The following is a 20,839-nucleotide window of genomic DNA, read 5'->3' as shown; positions in this document are numbered from 1 at the left end:
TCAGCCATGGATATCTATTTCATGAAGCTCCCGATGAACAGTTTTTGTGCTGACGTTGCTTCCAGAGGTAGTTTGGAACTCTGTAGTGAGAGTTGCAACCGAGGACAGAGGATTTTTACGCGCTGTGCCTTTCAGCACTCTGAGGTCCCGTTCTGTGAGCTTGTGTGGCCTACCACTTCGCGGCTGAGCCGTTGTTGCTCCTAGACGTTTCCACGTCACAATAACAGCACTTACAGTTGACCGGGGCAGCTCTAGCAGGGCAAAAATGTGACAAACTGACTTGTTGGAAAGGTGGCATCCTATGACAGTGCCACGTTGAAAGTCACTGAGCTCTTCAGTAAGGCCATTCTACTGCCTATGTTTGTCTATGGAGATTGCATGGCTGTGTGCTTGATTTTATACACCTGTCAGCAACGGGTGAAGCTGAAATATCCAAATCCACTAATTTGAAGAGGTGTCCAAATACTGGTGTATATATAGTGTATTATATAAAGCATGACAAACAATACTCAGTAGATCGACACGGCAAGGGAAATTCTACGAGCATTGCAGTAACCAAAAGGTTGGTGGATCGAATCCCCGAGCTGACAAGGTAAAAATCTGTCGTTCTGCCCCTGATCAAGGCAGTTAATCCACTGTTCCCCGGGCGCCGAAGACGTGGATGTTGATTAAGGCAGCCCTCCGCACCTCTCTGATTTAAAGGGGTTGGGTTAAATGCATTAAACACATTTTAGTTGAATGCATTCGGTTGTACAACCGACTAGGTATCCCCCTTTATATACACAAAAGGACATTTGGGTAGTGAGGAGATGCTTGTAGTGACCAGCAGATGGAGCCCGTGAGTAAGAGCGAGGCTGCAGGTGGGTTGGACAAAGTTCTGAGTCTTTCTGTCAAAGTCAATGCCTATGGGGTTTACAAGGCTTAATCTGTTCCCTCATTAGATATTCCACATTCACTGACATCAATGCATGTATAATTGGATAGAGGACTTTGAAAATGATTAACAAAAAACACTGCTGTATGAGATATGAAAAATTAATACCATATGAAAAAAAATCATAAAAAGACACTTTACGATGATTCTATCCTCTTTACGATGATTCTATCCTCTTATACACGCAAAATTCTTGGAGACTTTTACGTCCCCCCGGAAAACGCTAGATTAATGAATGCAAACGGAAAAGCTTACTTCAGTGGAACAGTATGAATAATGGAGGTTCTTGGGTAATGGTATGCAGCCAGTGAAATCAGGCAGGATCTCTGAAAGGGTAAGCTGTAGGGGGCACGGCTGGGTACACTGAGTGAGTAGTATTTTTAACACACCTTAACATGAATCTGGATGGGCAGAGGGATTCCCTTCCTTGAGCTCTTCTGTCTTCTCGTTGAAGTCCTAGCAGAACTGGCCAATAGGGATGCCCTTCTGATGGAGACAGAAGGAGAAAAGACAGAGAGACAGGTGAAATGTTTTAAAATGGATGAGGAGTCTGGACCTGCAAAAACATCCATCCGATTGTCACTCATAGTGGGTGCGGCTCGCTGCTGGAATACCAATAACTGCTGGGGTCTGTCAATCAATCACAGGGCTTTTCAGAGTGGGCTGAGTGTATGTGCACGCATGACCGCCCTGGGGAGTGAGAGCATTTGCAGGTGTGGGTGGTTGTGTGTGTGTCGTTGTTTCTGTAGTGCGTGTGTGGTTGTTTATGTCCGTCTGTCTGTTTTAAAGTGCACACGTGTGTGTGTGTGTGTGTGTGTGTGTGTCAGGGGGGTATGACAGAAGCCACGTGCGTGGCCGCTGAGTGGGAGACCTGAGATGAATGAGCCTGGCGTTTCCAGTGCCTGCCAGGCCAACCAGAGCGGAAGCTAAATGGATGGGTGACATTAAGTCAACACGCGCCACTGGCATTCCCTTCTCTTGTCAAGCCTACCTCCACACACCCATAGCACAATAAGCCATTTCTCAGAGTTGCATTGGGAGGCAATGACTAATCAGCAATCTAATTACTGCCGTTTAAATTTCAACTGACCTTCAACAGCCATCTTTCCCCTAAGGCAACGGGCACGCTTTGATTGAAATGTTTCTCTCAGAATAAGCAAAGAGCGAGAAACAGATTTTTGACCACAGTCTAATGGTGCTATGAGCTGCTGTGCTGCCGTGATGGACCATGTTGAACACTGCCTGCAGTTCCTAATTATGTCGCTAATGAAAAGCCATTCATCCCAGCAGACATTATTCAATGACAGGAGGATGAGGAGGACCTTTATTTGGGACTAATGGAGCAGAAAAGCTCTTTTAACATCTTAACTCTATGTGAGAAAAAAACTAATGAATGTGAATCGATCCATCCATTTATCTGTCAATCCCATCGATCTATCTTACTGCCTCTATCACAGGAGGCTGCTGAGAGGACGGCGGCTTATAATAATGGCTGGAACAGATTAAATAGAATGGCAAACGCATGGAAACTCCGTGTTGGATGTATTTGATACCATTCCACAGATTCCGCTCCAGCCATTACCACGAGCCCGTCCTCCCCAATTAAGGTGCCACCAACCTCCTGTGCTCTCCATGTATCTCAGGAATTTATAGAAACCCAACCTGACTGAAGTTACAACACACCGTGTGTCGTCAAGACTCATATTGTTTCAGAGCAGATGAGAACCATTTGAATGATAAAACCTCAGTAATGAAAAGCCATAAAGTCCCTGGAGCCCATCCCCCCCCATGTCCCTCAGCTGCTTATTAACAGTAATCCTATGTCAACCTCACTTCTGTCTACTGCCTTCCCTCCCCTCCTTCCCCTTCCTCCCATAAAACAACAGAGCTAAACAAACAAATGGGGAGGAGGGGAGGACAGAAAGAAAATATCTAATTAAATAAGGCTTAATATAAAGGCTGTGCTCCCCGCACACAGATCCGGGCTCCCCTTCTCTCTTCCTCGTTCCTTCTGTTCTCCCCCATAAGATAATGATCTGCCGGAGACTCTACGGCCAATGAACAATGACACGAAAAGCCACACAGACTAGCAGACTAGAGGAGATGGGTCTAATGCCGTTATAAAGTGCTTAAGCATAGACAGAGGGACATGTATGCAGTCAGACAAACGGACGGCCAATTATGCTAAAGAGAGGATGACAGAGAGGATGACATGAAAGGACCACAGACCAGTGGAGATGTTGTCCCATGGTGTTAGAAACAGATTAAAAGAACAGAGAGCAAGATGCAGAGAGAGAGCGAGCAAGATGCAGAGAGAGATGCAGAGAGAGAGAGATGCAGAGAGAGGCAGAGAGAGAGAGAGAGAGAGAGAGAGAGAGAGAGAGATGCAGAGAGAGAGAGAGAGATGCAGAGAGAGAGAGAGATGCAGAGAGAGAGATGCAGAGAGAGAGAGAGAGAGATGCAGAGAGAGAGAGATGCAGAGAGAGAGAGATGCAGAGAGAGAGAGATGCAGAGAGAGAGAGCACGAGATGCAGAGAGAGATGCAGAGAGAGAGAGAGAGCAAGAGAGAAATGCAGAGTGCGAGAGAGAGATGCAGAGAGCAAGAGATGCAGAGAGAGAGAGAGCAAGAAAGAGATGCCGAGAGAGAGAGCAAGAGAGGGATGCAGAGAGAGAGAGCAAGAGAGATGCAGAGAGCGAGAGATGCAGAGAGCGAGAGATGCAGAGAGAGAGATGCAGAGAGAGAGAGCAAGAGAGAGATGCAGAGAGAGAGAGAGAGCGAGAGAGAGAGAGATGCAGAGAGTTTGTGGATTTTATGACACCTCACGTCAATCGTAAATTATAATGCAGCAGACCAACTCCATCCTGGTCTCTAGTTTGGGTGAATGGATTGTCACTTTGTTACAGAAGAGTTTGCCGCCCAAAACTTCAACATCTAACAATGGACACTGGGACAATATATTTCAACATCCAATTGTTGGGAATGATGAGAGATTGAATATGGAAAATTAATGCCTATTTTGTGATGTCATTAAAAGTTGTATGAAGACGTTATAAAGAAAACATTGTAACTTAGAGCTTTTACACTGTGTCCATCTGGTTTACATCCTTTATGTTGTGTAGAAATATCAAGGATAAAGAGAATGTTTTTGTGACGATAAGATTGTGATTTTAGTTCTCTAATGAGATCATAGTAAATGATGAAACCGTGCTTTGTAACTAGCCACGCTCCAGGGAGCCCAGGGATTGTGTCAGCATGACGCAGACACCCCTTTTTACCAGAGGGTATACAGGATCAAATTAAGAATAAACATATCGGACTAGACGGACCACAAGCTGCAGCTTGGTCCACATTAGTCACGACCCCGGAACGCAACACAAGGTTGAAGACAAAAGATCCTCTAACAATCCAATGCTACTGTTGAGTAGCTGTTCTAAGTACTGCATCTAAGACAGTGAATTTAAGTAGGACCATCCGGTTATTCTCTTCAAATCATTGTTGCCTATACTGCTCTCATCCCCACTCCGGGATCATCGACATGGCTGATTAGCCCGTCCTCAGAAGACCACTCTTCCAGAACGAGTGCAAGTAAACAGACAACTAAGAAGGACATTGTGACCTCATGAACAATCAGAGACTTACACCTGAGAACGAAGGTGAAGGCCATCCGAAGAACTGGGGCCCAATCGAACCCTACTCACGAAGCGGAACCCTGCCCACGATGGCCTGAGCCCAACGAAGACCTCCAACACGTAAATACATACGTGACTTCTTACCCAAAGAGCAGCAGTTCGGGGCAATGTATTAGCGCTACTGTAAGCATAGTTTCCAAATGTATCCAAGTGTTGATTCTCTTTGGAACTCTCCATCTTGTGTAACAAGTGTCATATTGTGTTAATACGATGACAACAGGTCCCTAGCGGACTAAGTTACTAATCAATAACCTACTGCGTGTGTGTGTATCCTATGTTATCATTTAGTTAGTTTGTAAAATAATCAAATCAATGTGTGTGGTACGGTATGATCAGTGAGACTCGGGTTTGTGCAGATTCACGAAGTCTGCAACGTTCAGAATGAGACTGATATGAGGAAATTATTAATTAGTGACTGTTATATCTATATATTCTTGAGTTTAATTCGGGAGACGGTAACTGGTTAAACAACTTTTCCCGTGGTGCCCCAAATTCCTAATGAGTTAATTGTTACATGATTAATTTAATCTAATAACAATGAAACGTAGTAGGTGATTTCGTGAATTATTCAATGAATAACAGTCATCACATTAATGATAGTCACGTCATGACAACCCAATAGAATCCCCATACTTTAACGATGACAACTTCTCCATCCTAGAGGAGGAGATCAACAATTTCCAGGCTCAAGGACATGTACTAGTCTGTGGCGACCTCAATGCCAGAACTGGACAAGAACCCGACAGACAACCTCAGCACACAGGTTGACAAACACCTACCTGGAGGTGACAGCATTCCCTTCCCGATATGCCACCCAGACACAATTACGACAACATTACCAACGAAAACGGGTCACAACTCCTACAGCGCTGTTGGACGGTATGTGTATTGTTAATGGTATGCTGAGGGAACTCCTATGGTAGGTACACCTATAGCTCATCTCTTGGCAGTAGTACTGTAGAAAACTTTAGCACTGACCTCAACCCAGAGTCAGTTCACAGTCAGTCCACAGCAAAATCACACTATACTTGAACAGAGCTTTGCTCAATCACGAGGCATTAAAGCCAAAGGAATATTAAGAAATGCTATAGATGGAAGGAAAGCAGTGTTGAAATCTACCAACAAAAAACAATTAGACAACAAACTCAATCCCTTCTTGACAATTTCCTGGACAAAATGTTTCACTGTAATAGTGAAGGTGTAAATTTGGCAGTAGAAAACTTAAAACAGTATATTTGACCTCTCAGCTTCCCTATCAAATCTAAACATTTAAAGCAGACAACCTAAGAAAATGAACAACAAATGGATTGATGAAAAATGCAAAACATAAAGAAACAAATTCAGAAACCTATATAACCAAAAACAAAAAGACCCAGAAAACTGCAGCCTTCACTATGGTGAATCATTAAAACAATACAGAAATACACTACGGAAAAAGGAACAGCACGTCAGAAATCAGCTAAATGTAATTGAAGAATCCATAGAATCTAACCACTTCTGGGAAAATTGGAAAACGGGGATGTATGGATAAACCACTTCTCAAATCTTTTTGGCTCGATGACAAAGAAGAAACAGCAAAAACATATTCAAAATCTTAGAATCAACTATTAAAGACTACCAGAACCCACTGGATTCTCCAATTATAGTGAATGAACTACAGGACAAAATACAAACCCTCCAACCCAAAAAGGCCTGTGGGGTTGATGGTATCCTAGATGAAATGATAAAATATACAGACCACAAATTCAAATTGGCTATCCCTTAAACTTTTTATCATCCTCAGCTCTGGCATATTCCACAATATTTGGAACCAAGGACTGCTCACCCCAATTCACAAAAGTGGAGACAAAATTGACCCCAATAACTAGACTCGTACATTTCCTCAGCAAAAACAATGTACTGAGCAAATGTCAAATTGGCTTTTTACCAAATCGTACAACAGACCATGTATTCACCCTGCACACCCTAATTGACAAACAAACAAAGTCTTATCATGCTTCACTGACTTCAAAAAAGCTTGACACAATTTGGCATGAGGGTCTGCTATACAAATTGATGGAAAGTGGTGTTAGGGGAAAAAAATCCAACATAAAAAAATCCATGTACAAACAAGAGTGCGGTTAAAATTGACAAAAAACACATTTCTTCCCACAGGGCCGTGGGTGAGACAAGGATGCAGCTTAAGCCCCACCCTCTTCAACATACAGTACCAAGTCAAAAGTGTGGACACCTGCTCATTCAAGGGTTTTTCTTTATTTTTACTATTTTCTACATAGTAGAATAATGGTGAAGACATCAAAACGATGAAATAACACATGGAATCATGTAGTAAACTAAAAAGTGTTAAACCAATCAAAACATTTGCGATTTTTCAAAGTAGCCACCCTTTGCCTTGATGACCGTTTTTCACACTCTTAGCCAGCTCTCAACCAAGCTTCATGAGGAATGCATTTCAATTAACCGATGTGCCTTGTTAAAAGTTAAATAATGGAATTTCTTTCCTTCTTAATGCGTTTGAGCCAGTCAGTTGTGTTGTGACAAGATAGGGTTGGTATACAGAAGATAGCCCTATTTGGTAAAATACCAAGTCCATGTTATGGCAAGAACAGCTCAAATAAGCAAAGAGAAAAGACAGTCCATTACTTTAAGACATGAAGTTTCATGAACTTTGAAAGTTTCTTCAAGTGCAGTCGCAAAAACCATCAAGTGCTATGATGAAACTGGCTCTCATGAGGAACGCCACAGGAAAGGAAGATCCAGAGTTACCTCTGCTGCAGAGGATAAGTTCATTAGAGCTACCAGCATCAGCTATTGCAGCCCAAATAAATGCTTCACAGAGTTCTAGTAACAGACATCTCTACATCAACGTGAATCAGGCCTTCATGGTCGAATTGCTGCAAAGAAACCACTACTAAAGGACACCAGTAAGAAGAAGAGACTTGTTTAGGTAAAAAAACACGAGCAATGGACATTAGATCGTGGAAATCTGTCCTTTAATCAGGAGTCCAAATTGGAGATTTTTAGTTCCAGCTGCCGTGTTGGAACCAAAAAGCAGCCAACAAGTGCTCAGCATATGTGGAAACTCCTCCAAGACTGTTGTAAAAGCATTCCAAGTGAAGCTGGTTGAGAGAATGCCAAGAGTGTGCAAAGCTGTCATCAAGGCAAAGGGTGGCTACTTTATAGAATCTAAAATATATTTTTATTTTTTGAACACTTTTTGGGTTACTACATGATTCCATATGTGTTATTTCATAGTTGAGGTCTTCACTACTTTTTGACGATGTAGAAAATAGTAAAAATAAAGAAAAACCCTTGAATGAGTAGGTGTGTCCAAACATTTAACAGGTACTGTATATATCAACGAATTGGCGAGGGCACTAGAACAGTCTGCAGCATCCGGCCTCACCATACTAGAATCAGAAGTCAAATGTCTACTTTTTGCTGATGATCTGGTGCTTCTGTCCCCAACCAAGGAAGGCCTACAGCACCACCTAGATCTTCTGCACAGATTCTGTCAGACCTGGGCCCTGACAGTGAATCTCTGTAAGACAAAAATAATGGTGTTCCAAAAAAGGTCCCATTGCCAGGACCACAAATTCCATCTAGAGTACACAAAAAACAATATATACCTCAGCCTAAACATCAGCGCCACAGGTAACCTCGACAAAGCTGTGAATGATCAGAGAGACAAGGGCCTTCTATGCCATAAAAATTAACACAAAATTCGACACACCAATTAGGATCTGGCAAAAAATTATTGAATGAGTTATAGAACCCATTGCCCTTTATGGTTGTGAGGTCTAGGGTCCGCTCACCAACTAAGAATTCTCAAAATGGGACAAACACCAAATTGAGACACTGCATACAGAATTCTGTAAAAATACAACGTAAAACACCAAATAATGCATGCAGAGCAGAATTAGGCCGATACCCGCTAATGATCAAAATCCAGAAAAGAGACGTTCAATTCTACAACCACCTAAAAGAAGAGATTCCCAAATCTCCATAACAAAGCCATCACCTCCAGAGAAATAAACCTGGAGAAGAGCCCCCTAAGCAAGCTGGTACTGGGGCTCTGTTCACAAACACAGACAGACCCCACAGAGCCCCAGGACAGCAAAACAATTAGACCCAACCAAATCATGAGAAAACAAAAAGATAATTACTTGACACATTGGAAAGAATTAGCCAAGAAACAGAACAAACTAGAATGCCATTTGGCCCTAAACAGAGAGTACACAGTGGCAGAATACCTGACCACTGTGACTGACCCAAAATTAAGGAAATGTTCGACTATGTAAAGACTCAGTGAGCATAGCCTTGCTATTGAGAAAGGCCGCCGAAGGCAGACCTGGCTCTCAAGATTAGACCTGCTATGTGCACACTGCTCACAAAATGAGGTGGAAACTGAGCTGCACTTCCTAACCTCCTGCTAGATGTATGACCACAGACAGTTGAAGTCAGAAGTTTACATACACGTAAGTTAAGGTTGAAGTCATTAAAACTCATTTTTCAACCACTCCACAAATTTATTGTTAACAAACTATAGTTTTGGCAAGTCAGTTAGGACTAGAGGTCGACCGATTTAATCGGAATGGCCGATTAATTAGGGCTGATTTCAAGTTTTCATAACGATCGGTATTTTTGGACACTGATTTTGCAGATTTTTTAAAATATTTTTTTTACACCTTTATTTAATCTTTATTTAACTAGGCAAGTCAGTTAAGAACACATTCTTATTTTCAATGACGGCCTAGGAACGGTGGGTTAATAACTGCCTCGTTCAGGGGCAGAACGACAGATTTTCACCTTGTCAGCTCGGGGGATCCAATCTTACAGTTAACTGGTCCAACGCAATAACGACCTGCCTCTCTCTCGTTGCGAGACTGCCTGTTACGCGAATGCAGTAAGCCAAGGTAAGTTGCTAGCTAGCATTAAACTTATCTTATAAAAAACCAAATCAATCAATCATAATCACTAGTTAACTACGCATGGTTGATGATATTACTAGATATTATCTAGCGTGTCCTGCGTTGCATATAATCTGACTGAGCATACAAGTATCTAAGTATCTGACTGAGCGGTGGTAGGCAGAAGCAGGCGCGTAAACATTCATTCAAACAGCACTTTCGTGCATTTTGCCAGCAGCTCCTCGTTGTGCGTCAAGCATTGCACTGTTTATGACTTCAAGCCTATCAACTCCCGAGATGAGGCTGGTGTAACCGAAGTGAAATGGCAAGCTAGTTAGCGCGCGCTAATAGCGTTTCAAACGTCACTCGGTCTGAGACTTGGAGTCGTTGTTTCCCTTGCTCTGCATGGGTAACGCTGCTTCGAGAGCTGCTGTTGTCGTTGTGTTCCTGGTTCGAGCCCAGGGAGGAGCGAAGAGAGGGACGGAAGCTATACTGTTACACTGGCAATACTAAAGTGCCTATAAGAACATCCTATAGTCAAAGGTATATGAAATACAAATGGTATAGTGGGAAATGGTCCTATAATTCCAATAATAATTACAACCTAAAACTTCTTACCTGGGAATATTGAAGACTCATGTTAAAAGGAACCACCAGCATTCATATGTTTTCATGTTCTGAGCAAGGAACTGAAACGTTAGCTTTCTTACATAGCACATATTGCACTTTTACTTTCTTCTCCAACACTTTGTTTTTGCATTATTTAAACCGAATTGTACATGTTTATTATTTATTTGAGGTTAAATTGAATTTATTGATGTATTATATTAAGTTAAAATAAGTGTTAATTCAGTATTGTTGTAATTGTCCTTAATACAAATATATATATATATATATATATATATATATATATATATATATATATATATTTTTTTTTTTCCTTCTTTTTTTATCATTCTTTTTAATTTATTTTTTAAATCGTCCGATTAATCGGTATCGGCCTTTTAGGTCCCCCAATAATCGGTATCGGTATTGAAGAATCATATATCGGTCGACCTCTAGTTAGGACATCTACTTCGTGCATGACAAGTCATTTTTCCAACAATTGTTTATAGACAGATTATTTCACTTATTATTCACTGTATCACAATTCCAGTGGGTCAGAAGTTTACATACACTAAGTTGACTGTGCCTTTAAACAGCTTGGAAAATTCCAGAAAATGATGTCATGGCTTTAGAAGCTTCTGATAGGCTAATTGACAATTTTAGTCAATTGGATGTGTACCTGTGGATGCATTTCAAGGCCTACCTTCAAACTCAGTGCCTCTTTGCTTGACATCATGGGAAAATCAAAAGATATCAACTAAGACCTCAGAAAAAAATGGTAGACCTCCACAAGTCTGGTTCATCCTTGGGAGCAATTTCCAAACACCTGAAGGTACCACGTTCATCTGTACAAACAATAGTACGCAAGTATAAACACCATGGGAGCACGCAGCCGTCATACCGCTCAGGAAGGAGACGCGTTGTGTCTCCTAGAGATGAACATACTGTGGTGCGAAAAGTACAAATCAATCCCAGAACAGCAGCAAAGGACCATGTGAAGATGCTGGAGGAAACAGGTACAAAAGTATCTATATCCACACTAAAACGAGTCCTATATCGACATGACTTGAAAGGCCGCTCAACAAGGAAGAAGCCACTGCTCCAAAACTGCCATTAAAAAGTCAGACTACGGTTTGCAACTGCACATAGGGACAAAGATTGTACTTTTTGGAGAAATGTCCTCTGGTCTGCTAAAACAAAAATAGAACTGTTTGGCCATAATGACCATCGTTATGTTTGGAGGAAAAAGGGGGAGGCTTGCAAGCCAAAGAACACCATCCCAACCGTGAAGCACGAGGGTGGCAGCATCATGTTGTGGGGGTGCTTTGCTGCAGGAGGGACTGGTGCACTTCACAATAGATGGCGTCATGAGGGAGGAAAACAATGTGGATATATTGAAGCAACATCTCAAGACATCAGTCAGGAAGTTAAAGCTTGGTCGCAAATGGGTCTTTACAATGGACAAATGACCCCAAGCATACTTCCAAGTTGTGGCAAAATGGCTTAAAGACAACAAAGTCAAGGTATTGGAGTGTCCATCAAAGTCCTGACCTCAAAATCCTATTGAAAATTTGAGGGCAGAACTGAAAAAGCGCATGCGAGCAAGGAGGCCAAAATGAGGAATGGGCCAAAATCCACCCAACTTATTGTGGGAAACTTGTAGAAGGCTACCCGAAGGCAATGCTACCAAATACTAATTGAGTGTATGTAAACTTCTGACCCACTGGGAATATGATGAAATAAATAAAATAAATCAATCAATCAATCATTCTCTCTACTATTATTCTGACATTTCACATTCTTAAAATAAAGTGGTGATCCTAACTGACCTAGGACAGGGAATTTTTACTAGGATTAAATGTCAGGAATTGTGAAAAACGGAGTTTAAATGTATTTGGCTAAGGTGTATGGAAACTTCCGACTTCAACTGTATTTCCCTCAGATTACACAGGCCCACAAAGAATTTGAAAACAAATCCAATTTTGATAAACTCCCATATCTATTGGGTGAAATAACACAGTACGCCATCATAGCAGCAGGATTTGTGACCTGTTGCCACGAGAAAAAGGGCAACCAGTGAAGAACAAACACCATTGTAACTACAACCTATATGTATGTTTTGTACTTGATCTATTTGCACATCATTACGACACTATATAGACAATGACATTTGAAATGTCTTTATACTTTTGGAACTTAATGTGTATAATTTTTACTGTTCGTTTTTTGTTTAACTTTTGTTTGTTATCTATTTCACTTGCTTTGGCAATGTAAACATGTTTGCCATGCCAATAAAGCCCCTTGAACTGAATTTTGAGAGAGCGCACAAGAAATGCAGAGCGAGAGCGCGAGTTGCAGAGAGAGAGTGCGAGATGCAGAGCAGTGAACAGACAATGACATGCCAGACAGTGAACGTGGGCACAAAGACAAAAACACAAACTATATCAGGCAAACAGAATAGTCCCCATCGTTTTAATTAAAACATTACCTGAGGGTGCCAGTCATTGGGGCGTTTGAAGATGACAGGGTGAGTCTCCTTGTCACCCCGGCCCTTTTTAATAGCCTAATTGAAGTCATTATTTGGATTGAGCCATGTTGGTAATTGTAAATGAGACTCTTTAAAACTGGCAGTGGAGGCTGGCATGCCATGAAAGCAAGGTTAACTCGGCTCCCTGACTTCCCAGGACATTTAGAGCAGAGAGAGTGAGAGCGAGCGACGCTGAGCATTTGCACCCTGGCCAAATAGCCAACCCTGCTCCACGCTCCCTCTCCATCTGAACATTCAAATCATCCCACAGTCCGAGATGAGCGGCCGGCTCTCTCTCTCTCCTCCTGTACCATGACTGATTAGACTCCAGAGCGCAAAATGGCTGGAACCCATCACCCAAGGCGGGCCTACACATTGTCGAGTGAAGGGGATATTTAACTCCCTCATCTTCAAAGAGTTTCTCTGAGATCCTGTCTGTGCATCAGGATTAAGTGCTAATCTTTGGCGATATTTTAGCTGTCAGACGCCACAGCGACAGTAGTGAGTAATTGCTCCAATTTATTTCCAGATCCGAGGGTTATTATATATAATAATTAAGAGCGCAATTAGGCATATGCAATTAAAATCTTGGAAGTGTCCGTCTGACTTGACCCTCACACCATATTCTCTCCACTGTGCTTGTCACTCCTCATGTTAATGTGATTGGCCTTTCAGCTTCACTAACTCTTTTTAACAAGATATAGCGAGCACTGACATGAGCGAGAGAGAAAAGGGTAACTGCGAATGTGTATGGACAGAGAATGAAAGAAGAGAGAAAGCGAAGAGGGAGAGATAGCCGGGAGGTAGATTTGAGTGTTCAGCATGAACCGTGATCATCAGGATTAATATTTGAACAACGGAAAGGTTAATTTGACCAAGGTGAACAAGGGGAGAAAACAGAAGTACAGAGAGGCACCACAGGAGATCCTCATTCAAGTGTGTGCAAGCAAACACACATTTAAGTCTGACAAGAATGTCAGATGGAGATAGAATATGGAAACACATGTTTTCTTTCAGAAACAAAATGTTGACATGAAAAGATACTGAGGAGTGAGGCTCTGCGGGGTGTGTGTATTCCGTCTCCCCACTCTCTTTGTTAGGGGGTAGATCAGCTTTAATACTGCAGATAGATTGTGGGTTCTATCAATGTAATTGCTGCATCATTTCCAATTCCCCATATATATTTTTTTCAAATATAATTAGAAATGTTCCCCTAACACTACCACCCTTCCCCTAATTGGAGTAAAATAATGGACAACAATACTTAGGCTTTTACTTCCAGCTTATACACACACATTTTACAGTTCTTTTATACATTTATTTTGTTTTTAGTCCCACCCATGAGCTACCCTCAACCCTTCCCATCTATCACTGCAAACATCCAGTTTTGATAGTTGTCATATATTTTTCAACTCTGCTGTATTTTTTCACAAAAGTTCTGAATCTTTCTATTCTCATTGTTTCTACAGATTGTAATTTAAAAAAACATTTTTACAAAAAATATTATTACATTATTGATCGATTGACTAATGCTTTTCAAGAGTTAGCTCCAGGTAAATGTTGCAATTCTTCAGCCATTCCTGAACCTGCGACCAAAAACAAGCAACACATGAGCAGTACCAAAACAAGTGATCTAATGATTTGGTCTCCTCGCAGCAAAATCTGCAAAGCTGGGATGGACAATTTGTCTTACCGTGGACTGATGAACATCAGGGCTTTTAGAGATACTTTTGTAATCCTTTCCAGCTTTATGTAAGTCAACATTTCTTAATATTAGGTCTTCTGAGATCTCTTTTGTTCGAAGCATGGTTCACATCAGGCAACGCTTCTTGTGAATTTTATTTTTATTTCACCTTTATTTAACCAGGTAGGCTAGTTGAGAACAAGTTCTCATTTGCAACTGCGAGCTGGCCAAGATAAAGCATAGCAGTGTGAACAGACAACACAGAGTTACACATGGAGTAAACAATAAACAAGTCAATAACACAGTAGAAAAAAGAGAGTCTATATGCATTGTGTGCAAAAGGCATGAGGAGGTAGGCAAATAATTACAATTTTGCAGATTAACACTGGAGTGATAAATGATCAGATGGTCATGTACAGGTAGAGATATTGGTGTGCAAAAGAGCAGAAAAGTAAATAAATAAAAACAGTATGGGGATGAGGTAGGTAAACTTGGGTGGGCTATTTACCGATAGACTATGTACAGCTGCAGCGATCGGTTAGCTGCTCAGATAGCAGATATTTGAAGTTGGTGAGGGAGATAAAAGTCTCCAACTTCAGCGATTTTTGCAATTCGTTCCAGTCACAGGCAGCAGAGAACTGGAACGAAAGGCGGCCAAATGAGGTGTTGGCTTTAGGGATGATCAGTGAGATACACCTGCTGGAGCGCGTGCTACGGGTGGGTGTTGCCATCGTGACCAGTGAACTGAGATAAGGCGGAGCTTTACCTAGCATGGACTTGTAGATGACCTGGAACCAGTGGGTCTGGCGACGAATATGTAGCGAGGGCCAGCCGACTAGAGCATACAGGTCACAGTGGTGGGTGGTATAAGGTGTTTTAGTGACAAAATGGATGGCACTGTGATAAACTGCATCCAGTTTGCTGAGTAGAGTGTTGGAAGCTATTTTGTAGATGACGTCGCCGAAGTCGAGGATCGGTAGGATAGTCAGTTTTACTAGGGTAAGTTTGGCGGCGTGAGTGAAGGAGGCTTTGTTGCGGAATAGAAAGCCGACTCTAGATTTGATTTTCGATTGGAGATGTTTGATATGAGTCTGGAAGGAGAGTTTACAGTCTAGCCAGACACCTAGGTACTTATAGATGTCCACATATTCAAGGTCGGAACCATCCAGGGTGGTGATACTAGTCAGGCGTGCGGGTGCAGGCAGCAAACGGTTGAAAAGCATTCATTTGGTTTTACTAGCGTTTAAGAGCAGTTGGAGGCCACGGAAGGAGTGTTGTATGGCCTTGAAGCTCATTTGGAGGTTAGATAGCACAGTGTCCAAGGACGGGCCGGAAGTATACAGAATGGTGTCGTCTGCGTAGAGGTGGATCAGGGAATCGCCCGCAGCAAGAGCAACATCATTGATATATACAGAGAAAAGAGTCGGCCCGAGAATTGAACCCTGTGGCACCCCCATAGAGACTGCCAGAGGACCGGAGAGCATGCCCTCCGATTTGACACACTGAACTCTGTCTGCAAAGTAGTTGGTGAACCAGGCAAGGCAGTCATCAGAAAAACCGAGGCTACTGAGTCTGCCGATAAGAATATGGTGATTGACAGAGTCGAAAGCCTTGGCAAGGTCGATGAAGACGGCTGCACAGTACTGTCTTTTATCGATGGCCGTTATGATATAGTTTAGTACCTTGCACCCGTGACCGGCTCGGAAACCAGATTGCACAGCGGAGAAGGTACGGTGTGATTTGAGATGGTCAGTGACCTGTTTGTTGACTTGGCTTTCGAAGACCTTAGATATGCAGGGCAGGATGGATATAGGTCTGTAACAGTTTGGGTCCACGGTGTCTCCCCCTTTGAAGAGGGGGATGACTGCGGCAGCTTTCCAATCCTTGGGGATCTCAGACGATATGAAAGAGAGGTTGAACAGGCTGGTAATAGGGGTTGCGACAATGGCGGCGGATAGTTTCAGAAATAGAGGGTCCAGATTGTCAAGCCCAGCTGATTTGTACGGGTCCAGGTTTTGCAGCTCTTTCAGAACATCTGCTATCTGGATTTGGGTAAAGGAGAACCTTGAGAGGCTTGCTGTTGGCCGAGGTTGGAGTAGCCAGGCGGAAGGCATGGCCAGCCGTTGAGAAATGCTTGTTGAAGTTTTCGATAATCATGGATTTATCGGTGGTGACCGTGTTACCTAGCCTCAGTGCAGTGGGCAGCTGGGAGGAGGTGCTCTTGTTCTCCATGGACTTCACAGTGTCCCAGAACTTTTTGGAGTTGGAGCTACAGAATGCACATTTCTGCCTGAAGAAGTTGGTCTTAGCTTTCCTGACTGACTAAGTGTATTGGTTCCTGACTTCCCTGAACAGTTGCATATCGCGGGGACTATTCGATGCTATTGCAGTCCGCCACAGGATGTTTTTGTGCTGGTCAAGGGCAGTCAGGTCTGGAGTGAACCAAGGGCTATATCTGTTCTTAGTTCTGCATTTTTTGAACGGAGCATGCTTATCTAAAATGGTGAGGAAGTTACTTTTAAAGAATGACCAGGCATTCTCAACTGACGGGATGAGGTCAATGTCCTTCCAGGATACCCGGGCCAGGTCGATTAGAAAGGCCTGCTCACAGAAGTGTTTTAGGGAGCGTTAGACAGTGATGAGGGGTGGTCGTTTGACTGCGGCTCCGTAGCGGATACAGGCAATGAGGCAGTGATCCTGGTTGAAGACGGCGGAGGTGTATTTGGAGGGCCAGTTGATCAGGATGACGTCTATGAGGGTGCCCTTGTTTACAGATTTAGGGTTGTACCTGGTGGGTTCCTTGATGATTTGTGTGAGATTGAGGGCATCTAGCTTAGATTGTAGGACTGCCAGGGTGTTAAGCATATCCCAGTTTAGGTCACCTAACAGAACAAACTCTGAAGCTAGATGGGGGGCGATCAATTCACAAATGGTGTCCGCTGGGAGCACAGCTGGGAGCTGAGGGGGGTCGGTAGCAGGCGGCAACAGTGAGAGACTTATTTCTGGAGAGAGTAATTTTTAAGATTAGTAGTTCGAACTGTTTGGGTATGGACCTGGAAAGTAAGCCTGCAAAGTAATGTCAATCTCTGCAGTAGACTGCAACTCCTCCCCCTTTGGCAGTTCTATCTTGACGGAAAATGTTATAGTTGGGTATGGAATTCTCAGAATTTTTGGTGGCCTTCCTGAGCCAGGATTCAGACACGGCAAGGACATCAGGGTTAGTTAGCAGAGTGTGCTAAAGCAGTGAGTAAAACAAACTTAGGGAGGAGGCTTCTGATGTTGACATGCATGAAACCAAGGCTTTTTCGATCACAGAAGTCAACAAATGAGGGTGCCTGGGGACATGCAGGGCCTGGGTTTACCTCCACATCCCCCGCGGAACAGAGGAGGAGTATTATGAGGGTGCGGCTAAAGGCTATCAAAACTGGTTGCCTAGAGCGTTGGGGACAAAGAATAAAAGGAGCAGATTTCTGGGCATGGTAGAATATATTCAGGGCATAATGCGCAGACAGGGGTATGGTGGGGTGCGGGTACAGCGGAGGTAAGCCCAGGCACTGGGTGATGATGAGAGAGGTTGTATCTCTGGACATGCTGGTTGTAATGGGTGAGGTCACCGCATGTGTGGGAGGTGGGACAAAGGGGGTATCAGGGGTATGAAGAGTGGAACTAGGGGCTCCATTGTAAACTAAAACAATGATAACTAACCTGAACAACAGTATACAAGGCATATTGACATTTGAGAGAGACATACAGCGAGGCATACAGTAATCACAGGTGTGGAATTGGGAGAGCTAGCTAAAACAGTAGGTGAGACAACAACAGCTAATCAGCTAGCACAACAACAGCAGGTAAAATGGCGTTGACTAGGCAGGGAGGGTCGGATTAACTACACACAGAGCCTGAGTGCGGCTGGGGCCGATAGATAAAACATAAACAAGCAGATTGGAGTACCGTGATTAATGGACAGTCCAGCATGCATCAGCTATGTAGCCAAGTGATCAGTGTCCAGGGGGCAGCGGTGGATGGGGCAGGGAAGCTAGACTTGCGAGTATTATCCAGGTTAAAAAAACTGGCTAGCTGTGCAGAAGGTAAAAGCCACTAGCAGTGGCTAACAATGACTAAATAGCTTGTAGCTAGTTAGCTCGTTAGCTTCTGGAGGTTCTTGAATGTGTTCTAAAAAGTAAAAATAATAGCGATTCCGTATCACATTGGGTGAGGCAGGTTACCGGGAGGTATAATCGAATTAAAAATCGAAAAGAGATTGAAAGTAAATATGGGTCCAGTGAGTGGTTGGGCTGGCTGGGGACGCGGCGATTCAGACAGTTAGCAGGCCTGTGCTAACAAGCTAACAGTTAGTAGGCCGGGGCTAAACAAGCTAGCAGTTAGCAGACCGGGGCTAAACAAGCTAGCAGTTAGCAGGCCGAATTAGCAAGCAAGCAGATAGCAAGGGCTAGAAAGTTAGCCTTTGGGGGACGTCGCGATGGGGTTAAGTCTGTTTATGCCTCTTCATGCGGTGACATCGATAGACCGGTCGTGGGTCCGGATATTGTAGCCCAGGAGTATGCTTCGGTGGTAGCACAGGAGCTCTGGCCGGGCTAGCTTCAAGCTAAGTGGATGGAAACGCTAGCCAGGAGTAATCATCAGGGGTTGCGGTTAGCTAGTTAGCTAGTTGTGAAGATCCAGATGAGAATGTTCCGTTCACAAGTTCACAAAAAAAGAGATGCTTGTTCCAGGTCCCAAGAAACAAAGAGATCTTCTTTTGAATCTGACAATTAACTTGATGGTTGTACAGTCGTCTCAAATAAAACTGAAGGACCTTGGGCTTTACTCTGGATCCTGATCTCTCTTTTGACGAACATATCAAGAATGTTTCAAGGACAGCTTTTTTCCATCTACGTAACATTACAAAAATCAGAAACTTTCTGTCCAAAAAGGATGCAGAAAAAGTAATCCATGCTTTTGTCACTTCTAGGTTAGACTACTACAATGCTCTACTTTCCAGCTACCCGGATAAAGCAATAAATAAACTTCAGTTAGTGCTAAACATGGCTGCTAGAATCTTGACTTGAACTCCAAACTTTGATCAATATTACTCCAGTGCTAGCCTCTCTACACTGGCTTCCTGTTAAGGCTGGGGCTGATGTCAAGGTTTTACTGCTAACCTACAAAGCATTACATGGGCTTGCTCCTAAATATCTTTCCGATTTGGTCCTGCCGTACATACCTACACGTACGCTAAGGTCACAAGACACATGCCTCCTTACCGTCCCTAGAATTTCTAAGCAAACAGCTGGAGGCAGGGCTTTCTCCTATAAAGCTCCACTTTTATGGAATGGTCTGCCAACCCATGTGAGAGACGCAGACTCGGTCTCGACCTTTAACCTCTTGAGTGTAAAGGGCAGTATTTTGATGTTTGTATGAAAAATTTACCCAAATGAAACTGCCTATTTCTCAGGCCCAGAATCTAGAATGTGCATATAATTCAGATTAGGATAGAAAACAATCTAATGTTTCCAAAACTGTCAAAAGTATAACAGAAGTACAACAGAACTGATATTGCAGGCGAAAAACCTGAGGAAAATCCAGAGGTAGTGCCTTCTATTTTGAAAGCTCCCTGTTCCATTGCATGCCTTCCCTCCATTTAAAAGGGATAATTCTGAAAAATGAGCGAGAAAGATCACATCTCGACAGTGGATGGCTGGGTGCCAGCAGAGTTTTGCATGAGTGAGCAGCTTGGAGCAGACATTCTCTCTCTCTCTCTCCTATTGAAAATTCTACAGTCCGGTTGAAATATTATCGATTATTTATTGTAAAAACAACCTGAGGATTGATTATAAAAAACGTTTGACATGTTTCTACGAACTTTACAGATACTATTTGGAATTTGTCTGCCCCGTCGTGACCGCTCGAGCCTGTGGATTTCTGAACATAACGCGCCAACCAAATGGAGGTATTTTGGATATAAAAATAATCTTTATGGAACAATGGGAACATTTATTGTTAAACGGGGAGTCTCATGGGGGCAAACATCCAAAGATCAAAGGTAAGCGATTCATTTTATTGCTTTTCTGACATTCGTGACTAATCTACTTTGCTGCTAGCTGTTTGTAATGTTTTGTCTGCTGAGAGAGATGTCCTTACATAAATGCTTGGTTTGCTTTCGCCGAAAAGCTTTTTTGAAATCTGACACGCCAGATGGATTAACAACAAGCGAAGCTGTGTTTTGCTATATTGCACTTGTGTTTTCATGAAAAAAAAAAGAAAGTAATTTAATTTGAATTTGGTGCTCTGCAATTCAGTGGATGTTGACGAAAATGATCCCGCTAAAGGGATGGGTGCGCCAAGAAGTTAAGTCTTTATTGAAGACTAATTTCTTCAGTAGGTCCTATGATTGAGTGTAGTCTGGCCCAGTGTGAAGGTGAACAGAAAGGCACTGGAGCAATGAACTGCCCTTGCTGTCTCTGCCTGGCCGGTTCCCCTCTCTCCAC

The 20,839-nt window shown here is 42.9% G+C and overlaps 1 protein-coding gene across 7 annotated transcripts in view; it reads right to left on the bottom strand.

The window, feature by feature from the left end:
• LOC110504976 (uncharacterized) overlaps nt 1-20,839 on the bottom strand; it is a 60,732-nt gene that overhangs the window by 3,830 nt on the left and 36,063 nt on the right. For 6 of the 7 annotated variants that reach the window (XR_016491656.1, XR_016491658.1, XR_016491659.1 and 3 more), the window contains exon 3: nt 1,324-1,420. The exons of the other annotated variant lie outside the window; for it this stretch is intronic. Coding sequence is in view for 2 of the 6 variants with exons in the window: in XM_090219642.1 (XP_090075768.1) it covers nt 1,324-1,420 (97 nt within the window). In the remaining 4 variants the exon portion in view is untranslated. The remainder of the gene's footprint in view (nt 1-1,323; nt 1,421-20,839) is intronic. 7 annotated transcript variants of the gene reach the window in all.

Source organism: Oncorhynchus mykiss, chromosome 25 (genome assembly GCF_057628025.1).
Source record: "Oncorhynchus mykiss isolate SJ-2025 chromosome 25, ASM5762802v1, whole genome shotgun sequence".
In the NCBI taxonomy this organism is placed as follows: Eukaryota; Metazoa; Chordata; class Actinopteri; order Salmoniformes; family Salmonidae; genus Oncorhynchus; species Oncorhynchus mykiss.
The sequence above is the reverse complement of the archived record's forward strand: the minus strand, read 5'-3'. Positions and strand labels throughout refer to the sequence as shown.